This window comes from Brachycentrus maculatus, unplaced genomic scaffold (genome assembly GCF_059751285.1).
Source record: "Brachycentrus maculatus isolate JH-2025_06_01 unplaced genomic scaffold, ASM5975128v1 h1tg000653l, whole genome shotgun sequence".
Taxonomy (NCBI): domain Eukaryota; kingdom Metazoa; phylum Arthropoda; class Insecta; order Trichoptera; family Brachycentridae; genus Brachycentrus; species Brachycentrus maculatus.
This window is the reverse complement of record NW_028281389.1, coordinates 1,482,005-1,492,500: the sequence shown is the minus strand read 5'-3', so window position 1 is coordinate 1,492,500 and position 10,496 is coordinate 1,482,005. Positions and strand designations below refer to the sequence as shown.

The window sequence follows — 10,496 nt, the reverse complement described above, 5'->3', positions numbered from 1 at the left end:
AAGTAATTGATTTTTTTTTAAACACCGTTTTTTCAGTATAAATATAAGTTTTTCTTCGTAATAATTATATGGTTTTGAAAATAAAAGAGTTATGAAAGGTAAAGATTTTAAATAAATTATACCATAAAAAAAATTCTATACAAAAACAGTATTTTCAAACATGTTAAAATTTACCTGGGTTTAAAGAAAGAAAATTGCGATTTATCGTATTTGGGCCTTAAATAACAAACGCAGGGCGTCGGTTCTAATGGGAAGTTAACGCTTAAACTGCGTAGTGTATCAAGATTTTCAATCGACATCTCAACATACAATACATGAAGAATAATCGTAAAATCGGTAAAATTTAGATTGGCAGTGACAGGTCTATTGAAAGCTTTTAAATGTCAATTCACAGTAAAATCGGGATACAATTTTATATTGTTTCACATTTTCAATAAATTTCGCAACTTAGTTTTTAAAAAAATGCTTAGCAAGAGCAGATCTGTCAGGAAGCCTAGATGCTTCTGTATCAGATCTGGGCATGCGGTAGGACAGCTTTCAATATATATATATATATATATATATATATATATATATATATATATATATATATATATATATATATATATATATATATATATATATATATATATATATATATATATATATATATATATATATATATATATATATATATATATATATATATATATATATATATATATATATATATATATATATATATATATACATATATATATATATATATATATATATAATCGTAAAATCGAAAGAAGCGAAAGATGCTAAGATTGTTTACTAAGACAGGTATGGCGTTCTTTTCTTTCTGCCTACCCCTGCGGGGAACCTGCACGATGGTTAGTTAGTTACTCATTTATCTAATGACTATATTGTCCATTTAGTACATACGTATATATGGTAGCCATTATTTATTTTAAATGGATTTATAATATACCATTTCAGACATTGATTCGTTGTTCTATATCAGATAAAATTATTTCTGACCGCGGTATTCTGACCACAATTTGCGGTTTCGAATCGAAATGTCATTTTTATTAGCGTTTTTTTGGTATTATTATCCTTGAGCAACGGGAAATAATGCCCACAAGATAACATTACATGATCAGATCGTGGTATTGAAATAATACCAAGGAATCATACGACCCAACTTAAAATTTAATTAAATTTTGTTCTGCGTACTGCCAGGGTTTTCGAAAATACCCGCGTGCTGAGAACTCTTTATAACTCCTTGGTGCGAAGTAGACTCGAGAGTGGCTCGATCTGAGGCCACACGAGCTTCAGTACTCTCTTATGGTAGAGAAAGTCCAAAATAAGTTTCTGAGGTATCTCTACATGAGAGAGTGCGGCTATTATCCTTGGCTCTACCCGACCCAGTTTCTCCAGAGTGTGCTTGGCTACAATAGTTTAGAGACTAGAAGGAATGTGTATTTGATTACGCATTTTTATCCATTGTTGCGCGGTATGATCGATAATCCTGAAATTATCCGGAGCTTTGGTCTGTATGTTCCCGATAGTTACCTAAGACAGCGTCGGCATAGATTGTTTCACATTCCTATACACAGGACCAACCTGGCGATGGTTATGCCTGTAGGAAGAGCTACCGCTATGTTGAACAATATCACATTGGATATTGATCTGTTCCATGTGTCCGAAGGAGTTTTCCGAAGCGGGATTCTTCTACACCTTTAAGTCTTCTTGCTTACTTTTACTTTTAATATATACGCCTTGAATATTGTTTGTTATGCATATATTATTTTTTTATTGAATAAATTGAATTGAATTGAATTGAATTGAAAAATATTATATTTTATAAAATAAAACTTTGTTTTAACCACTTTTTAATACACTTTTTCCAACCGGTTTCAACAAAAATCTTGTCATCATCAGGGTTTATGTACCTACTAATTCTATAACATTGAAATACTCACAGTTAGGTTATAGATAATTACCCATCCCTTACGATATCAAAAATATCCACGCACTCGGTACACCATATGAAAATGCGCAATGCTCAATAAAATTTCATAATTTAGAAGTTTTTTCCCGTTTTTTAAAACAAAAAAATGTCCGCCTCCGTAGTGTAATGGTCAGCACGCTCGGCTACCGTTCTGGAGGTCTCGGGTTCGATTCCCAGGGGGGTCAAATAAATATTAGTGATTTTTTCACTGTAATATTTATTCAATATTACCCTGGACTGGTACCTGAAGCGGAGGGCTGATCACCTTTCCTTCATGTGTAAACGATCAAGATAACACTGCGTTTATATGACGCAGTGCCCTATGCACCATTGGGGTGCGGATAAGGGTTTTATTATTATTTATTTTAAAACAAAAATTTTAAATCACACTTTCATGTAATATTGTCACGTGGTATTTTCATAGATATTGCTTAATTTATCAATTCCTAACTAGAGAAAACGAGGATGAGGATTATAATGAATGCAAAAATCAAATTTTGAGAATTTTGTGCCATTCATATAATTTAAGATTATTAATATTTTTTATTTAAATACAATAATTAAATTGAATTTACATATTAAATATTAAAATAAAAACACTGATTTTGAACAGTCTACTTAATTGTATTTTATTATTAAAAACACATACAAAATAAAATTTGTGACAATTGTTTCAATGATTAAAGAAAACACTTCGTTTTTTACCACTTGAGTTTTATTATAGACTACATGTTTCAGAAGTTAAACTTCCATCATTCAGGTCTGTATAATAACTAAAATATAAAATATAAAATTGTTCTATAAATAAGGAGAGGGGAAAGTAAGGGGAAGGGGTTAGTCAAGGGACGGAGTTTGAAAACAAAGGTAAATGGAAAGCAATGGTGAAGAACTTTGAAACAATATATTATTTAATAAATTATTATTACAATTCAGGTTTTTTTTGGATTTCTAAATTTTCAAGATAATTCATAATTTGGCCTTTATATGGAACAAGGTGTAATAATTTTAATTTATGAGAGTGAAATGAGTGATTAGTATCTATTATATGATTTGCAAATTAAGAAAAATAATTGTAACATGTCTTACCACAAAGTTAATGCCGAAACAATAAATAAAATGACAATTGTTTCACTTTGTAATGGCCTTTTCAAACGAATTTAGTTTCAAAGGTGTTTTAAAAATAAAATACAATTTGGTAGACTCTGAAATCAGTGTTTTTATTTTGATATTTAATACAAAAATTAAAGTGGAGTTCTTCAAATTAAACGCCAAATCTCTTTTTATAAAAAAACTAAATTGAACATTATTTTAATCACGTTTCCGACAGCAGTTCCCTGAAAGTCATAAAAAAGTTTAAAAGTGAAAATGTAAAGAAAAAAAATTCGACCGAGTGTTGTCGTGTGTCGTTGCCATCCTGTGTCCTATATCGGGCGGAATGGCCCGGAAGGTGTGGTTCGTCTTCTCGCGGAAGCGGAAGTCCAACGAGCCCTATCTGGAGGAGCTTCCGCCTCTCTCCTTCTACAGCGAAGGGGTGGCCGGAAATAGGGCCACACTACCCCTGTCTGCCGACGCAAAGAAGCTTTGTAAGTAGCCTTTAAGTATTTAAAAAAAATGATAATTGATATACCAATATCTTCGTAAAAAAAATACCTTCTGAGCGCTTGTGAACTACACCGAATTTATTGTCCGGCAGTCCGGTTAGCATGAAAAAACGGATGATTGGCTTGTGCACTTGTCCGTCTTTCTCCGGATCGGTGCGCGATCACGGTGCGCGTGAAATCGATCACGCTAAACTGTCGTAGTCGCTTTTATTTAAAAAAAAACAGACTGCCGGACAGTATACATAGTGTGTACATTGTTCATAAGTAACTTACTAACCAACATATTATTTTTTGGCATCTCATCAAGATGAAGAAGAATATGGAAGTCTGGGCATTTACGGGGCTGACGACCGTCATAGGCTGGTTTAAGTGATCACTTTACACACGTGTAACATTCACCAATTCTACCCATTATTGACAACAACACTACTCAAATTCTTGGAAGTTATATATATATATATATGAACCAATTTAGAAACCTTGTTCTTGAATCACTAGAACTTCACTAGAGACATCTATTGGTGAGATGTAAAAAATAAAATAAAATATGAAAATAACTCCTGTAGTTGGAGATAATCCAGATTTTGTGAACAAGTATTTGGACACACTCAAAATGTTGTACTAACCATCAAATGAAAAACGCAACAAAAAGGACTATTTGAGAATTTACAAAGAAGATTTTGTTTGACCAAAAAAAATGGACGGTTAATAACTGTTGCATTCTAAAACTTGTTAAAATAAATTGAAAATGGGCCAAATTAAATTTAAATACCTTTAAACATATGTTCATGCGATATTTTTTGTTTACATAATTTGATCGGGCTGTAAATATGTAAATATACTCGTATTACACCATTCATTATTATGGCAACATCCAATGTCATTGAAGGGAACTGATAACATATATAAAATTTGATCCAGTTTGTCTAAATAATTCTCAGAAACTGCCGAATATCCAAGTACAACACATTTTTGCTAAAAACTAAAACGTACATTAGAATAATTATCACCTGCTGTTTACTTTACTTGGCTAGATAATAGTAATGGGTGATCGAATTATAAAACCGTGTGAAATACCGATTTCTTTGAAAGAAGTCGTTACTTCGTTGTTTGGATTCGATCATTTAAAGCTGATCAAGCCAATCAATGGAAAACGGTTTAATTGCATATCTGGTAATTGAAACTCTTGATGTTTAGGCTACCCGATAAAAAATGACGAATGTAAAAGTTACCTTTTATTATAGGTGAAACTAAAGTGTGTATGTACTCTTTAAGTGATCAAATTAAGGTTTGAGTGATCGATTCCGATAGCTGAATTAAGTATAGTGGAACCCCGGAACTCCGAAATCCCGGGAAATTTTTGAAGAAGAACTTTTTTGAAAAACATCTCAAAAATATACACAAAGACTGAAGGACACATTTCTTATTATATAAAATTATTATGTAACCTAATTTTGTCAAAAAAAAAGTTAATTAAGTATATAGTACTGTACCTGTATTGCTAATATTATAATGAAATGTAAGATATTGATTTTATTGAAATGCAAAGTACTTTGTGTGTACCGTATTACAAATTTCCCGTCTTATCAGAACGTTTCCAAATCCGAACAGGTCACAGCCCCATAAGTTCAGATTTACGGGTTTCCGTTCTTACTTATTCTTTTAAAAAGTCGTTATTTTAATCGTCAGTCACGTCACTAGTGTGTAGGTACTAACGGATATATTTGCGCCCAGAAACGTCCGCGGAAAATAGCACAGTGTGCATACATTTGCATCGCTTTACGAGTGGAGATTTTGGAATTAGCATTCCGGATAGCTGTCAATATGCCAGCGAGCTTTTAATAATTTGTGGTGCGATGGCGAGTCTATTCCCGGACCCGTTAATATTATGTACCGTGCCATAACCTTGGCTCTAATGTGCTAATTGACTCATTGACCAGATGGATACCGTGTCGCGGGCGTCAATTATATAAACAATTAACTACCACGTAAATTGTAACCCTGTTGAATTTTTTATGTAATGTGAAATACAGTACTGCGTGTATGTTTTTTCTTTCTCTACCCTCTATCTTTAACCTTAATTGATATGTTCGTACTCGTATTCATTAAAATACATTAAAGGTGGGATATTTGATAGCCCGCATTTTAATTTTCTTTAAACCCTGGTAACATTTAGCGTACCGTAGAACGGGGCTACTTGAACTTTGATGTGTTACTTGAGCCCAGTACAAAAAATATTTAAATCTGTATTTGGTCCACAACATTGAATGTATCTTGACAATATGTCAGGGAAACAATGATTATTATTTTTTGACATCTCATCAAAGATGAAGAAGAATATGGAAGTCTGGGCATTTACGGGGCTGACGACCGTCATAGGCTGGTTTAAGTGATCACTTTGCACACGTGTAACATTCACCAATTCTACCCATTATTGACAACCACACTACTTAAATTCTTGGAAGTTCTATATATATGAACCAATTTAGAAACCTTGTTCTTGAATCACTAGAACTTCACTAGAGACATCTATTGGTGAGATGTAAAGAAGCTTTTTTTTAAACAATGAATCATGTCGATACGTTCATTATTGTAGACCAAATACAGATATATTTTTTTACTGTTTTTTTGTATTTTTTGTACTGGGCTCAAGTAACACATCAAAGTTCAAGTAACCACGTTCTACGGTAATTGATTTTTTTTTGCTTAAAACGTCGTTTTTGTAGTGAAAGAATAAGTTTTTATTCGAAATAATTTATTAATAATGGTTTTGAAAAGAAAAGGGCAGAGTTTAAAAACATGAAGATTTTTTTAAAATATGTATTCTTGAAAAAATCTAATTCCAATAAATATTCTAAGCACGTCTGGATTCTCGCGCATCCGGTCGCATTCTGAATTTTACGTTTGAGATCTTACCCTTAATGAATTATAAATACAATATTACTATTTGTATTAAAATGTCATATGTTCTATGGTATTTTTACTCCATTATTACTGTTATTACTCTTTACATACAATAAAATTATTTTTGTAACCAAAATACTGGGTTTGCAGTATGTGAATTTTTATTATTATTTTCATATAATTATTTTTTTTGCACTTTTAATTTTCTTATTTCATGACTGATCTTAAAATAATCACCTTTTTAAATGCACTAAATAATAGCTACAACTCTTCGCGAATGATATTTAGTCCTTACATTATTCCATCTTTTAGCAAGCGCCTCTAGCGGTCGTTAGTTATACCATTAGCAATTATTCGAACCGTGTACGTTTTCGCTACTCGCCGCTAGGTGGATGATGGCATCCACACCTTTGTTACTCGTTTTTATGAAATAAACCCCGGTAATTTATTCAGTACGTCATGTTTTCATTTAATTTATTTTGTGAGTAAACAGGAAATGCAAAAATGTGCATCACGCTGCACAGCAGGTGCGTTGAATTCTTGACAACTATTCAATAACAATGTCTCCACTGACGAGACACATAAGGTGGCTTGACGGGTCACTGCAAAAATAATAAGTAAGTATTTACAAAAAATTTTGTGTGTCCAAATACTTGCACACAAATATGGACTATCTTCGATTAAGAGGTATTTTTACATTATTTTTTTTATATATATTTTTATATATATATATATATATATATATATATATATATATATATATATATATATATATATATATATATATATATATTTATATATATATAAACATATATACATATATATATATATATATATATATATATATATATATATATATATATATATATATATATATATATATATATATATATATATTCAATCCCTTATCCGCACCCCAATGGTGCATAGGGCACTGCATCATATAACGCAGTGTTATCTTGATTGTAAACACATTAAGGAAAGGTGATCAGCCTTCCGCTTCAGGTACCAGTCCAGGGTAATATGGAATAAATATTAGAGTGAAAAAATCACTTATATTTATCACGTACCTCCAGTACGGTAGCCGAGCTTGCTGACCATTACACTACGGAGGCGGACATATATATTTATATATATGTATATGTATATATTTTTTTATTTTTTTTTTATGTGCGCAGACAACACATTTGTCTTCTCGAGCAGCCTGTCGCGTACTGAATTGTAGATTTGAGAGAACACCCTTAAGTGGCAACCCTGAGTGCCACCATTGTGTCATGGGTGTGACAACACTTTGTCTCGGATTGTGGAGAGGAAGTGAAGTGACAAGTGCCTTTGTACTTTGAACTTCTCTATGTGAACATATAACAACTATGGAAGGATGTATGTTACTCTAAAATTGTCAAACGGCAAGAATAATATACCCACCTCTTTTCTTAAGGGGATATTCGCAAACATATAATTCACTCCACCGGACTCCAACGGAGAGGTCACATGTCTGTTTGCGCCCAATTTTCTTAAATGTTTTTTTTTTTTTAATATTTATTTTAAATTCTTTTGCATTTCACAATTTATTATAATTACAAGTACAAAATATATGTCATATTAATACAAAAAAAGATCCCACAAAGGCATGGCTTATGTGTGGGTACAGATTTTATTTTATGCTATAATAAAAGACACTGGCAAAAATACAAAAGAAATCAGAAATATAAATAGATTAGAAGTGCTAATATAAACTACAAATATTGATGTATATAAGATATTTTTTTGATTTTTAAAATATGTATAGAATTTTTTTTTTAATCATTTTTTGTTACTCCTTACCTTTCAATAAATCTTTTCTTTTCAAAACCATATAATTATTACGAAGCAAAACTTATTTTTTCAATGCGAAAATGGTAATTTTTTTTTTAATGCGAAAATGTTAATTTTTTTTTCTTAAAAGTTACAAGAGAATGTTCATTTTTTACAAGGAGAGGTAATTCATTCCATAGTCTGTAAAGTTAATATAAATTCTAAAATTTGCAGTCTATCCTCTGGCAATACGATCATCAAAACCTCGTTTTTTAAGTGTATGATAAATCATAGTACCTACTGAATCACCTTCTCGCTTCGCTGCACTCGAAAATCATCTCAAACGACCTTCAATTGTAAAGACCTTAATAGTCTTTTTTGCGTGAGAAAACCATGGCGCGTAGCAGGTATTTATTTACCGAATTAAAAAAATATGCTTTGTCATTTTGTAGAAAAAAAACTAACTACTTAATAAAAACACAATTGATTCTGATTCCAATATATGTATGATTCAGAGAATTTTAAATTGGAATTGTGGATACCTTGTTGTGTAAACCAGGGGAGTTTTTATATTGTATAAACATGATTCGTCTGCCTCCGTGATGTAATGGTCAACGTGTTTAGCTACCGTGCTGGAGGTCCCGGGTTCGGGTGAATTTCAAAATTGACAAACTTTAGTATTGGCGTTTAACGTAAGTCGTGGTATTTACCAAGTGAAACATAAATTTAAAATAACAAGCCATGTCAAAAATAGTCACTTGCTACTTATGCCAATTTTATTTTTCCGTGAGTCACAGTCACTGCTAGACTCGCCCACATAATATACTAACGTTGACTCAGCTTAATTTCTACGCTAATAATTAGCTGAATACAACTATGTACCAATATCAAAATTCCAGAGATTCAAGGTAAATGTTTAATGTTACCATCGCAAATATACTGAAATCGTTTTATCGAAAGCAGAGTGAACGCTGTTGAAATGCGTTCCCTCGTACGAATGTGTGGAAAATCATTGTTTGACAGAATTAAAAACGAAGATATAAGAAAGGAATGTAAGGCTGAATAAGGAGTAATTGAAAAGATTAGGAAGAGTTCTTTAAGGTGGTATGGACATGTGGAGCGAATGGATAACGAGAGAATGACTTAGAAAATATATGTGGCAAATGTGAGCGGGAAAACAGAACGAGGACGACCGAAAAAGACGATAAGATCAATCAGAACCTAAAATCTGGTGGTGTCAAAAGTCTGCGTAATCGGAGGGCATGTGTGACTAGATGTATGGATGTGAAGGAGGCGAGGAGTGTATATCAGGACAGAAGAGTGTGTCGTTCTATCCTCTCTGCCTACCCCTGCGGAGAAACGGCCTGATGGTAGTAGTAGTAGTAGTATAAATCTAACTACCATCTGCCTCTGCCTCCGTAGTGTAATGGTCAGCACGCTCGGCTACCGTTCTGGAGCTCCCGGGTTCGATTCCCAGGGGGGTCAAACAAATATGAGTGATTTTTTTCACTGTAATATTTATTCCATATTACCCTGGACTGGTACCTCAAGCGGAGGGCTGACCACCTTTCCTTCATGTGTAAACGATCAAGATAAAACTGTGTTTATATGAAGCAGTGCCCTATGCACCATTGGGGGCGAGGAGTTTATGTAGTAGTAGTAGTTTTATTGATCCACATACAAGAGGCGTCGGAAGACCCCGAAAGCGACCCCACAGCGACCATGCCGTCGGAGTCCAACGACATGGTCGCTGTGGGGGGTAGAAACTGGTTGCAAGCACCAATCGACCGGAAGAAATGGAAATAATGGGAAGAGCCCTATATCCAGCAGTCAAGGTCAGCCTATGACGGTCGTAAGCCCCGTAAATGCCCAGACTTCCATATTGTTCTCCATCTATAATAGGTTGAGATGTCTAAAAATAATATAAAACCTAATATGTTATTGGAAAGATTGATAAAGACATAGAAAGGAGAGTGAATGCTGGGAACAGAGTGAATGGTGCACTAAAATCAGTTTAAGCAAATAAAAATCTATCAGCGAAAGCTAAACTGGCAGTACACAACGGAGTTCTGGTTCCAACCCTTATGTATGAAAGTGAAACATGGAGTTGGCAAAAGAAGGATGAAAGCAGACTGAATGCAGTCGAAATCCGATCTCTCTGACGAATGTGTGGCAAAACGATGTTTGATAGATGTTCGAATGATGAAATAAGGAACGAA

At 33.0% G+C, this 10,496-nt stretch overlaps 1 protein-coding gene across 1 annotated transcript in view; it reads left to right on the top strand.

Annotated features, from left to right (window-relative positions):
* Nucleotides 1-3,290: 3,290 nt before the first annotated feature.
* The window catches only part of raskol (Ras GTPase-activating protein raskol), a 159,561-nt gene continuing 152,355 nt past the window's right edge, over nucleotides 3,291-10,496 (top strand). Inside the window, exon 1 of the mRNA XM_088274258.1 lies at nucleotides 3,291-3,561. Coding sequence (XP_088130384.1) covers nucleotides 3,414-3,561 — 148 coding nt within the window. The 5' untranslated portion in view covers nucleotides 3,291-3,413. The remainder of the gene's footprint in view (nucleotides 3,562-10,496) is intronic.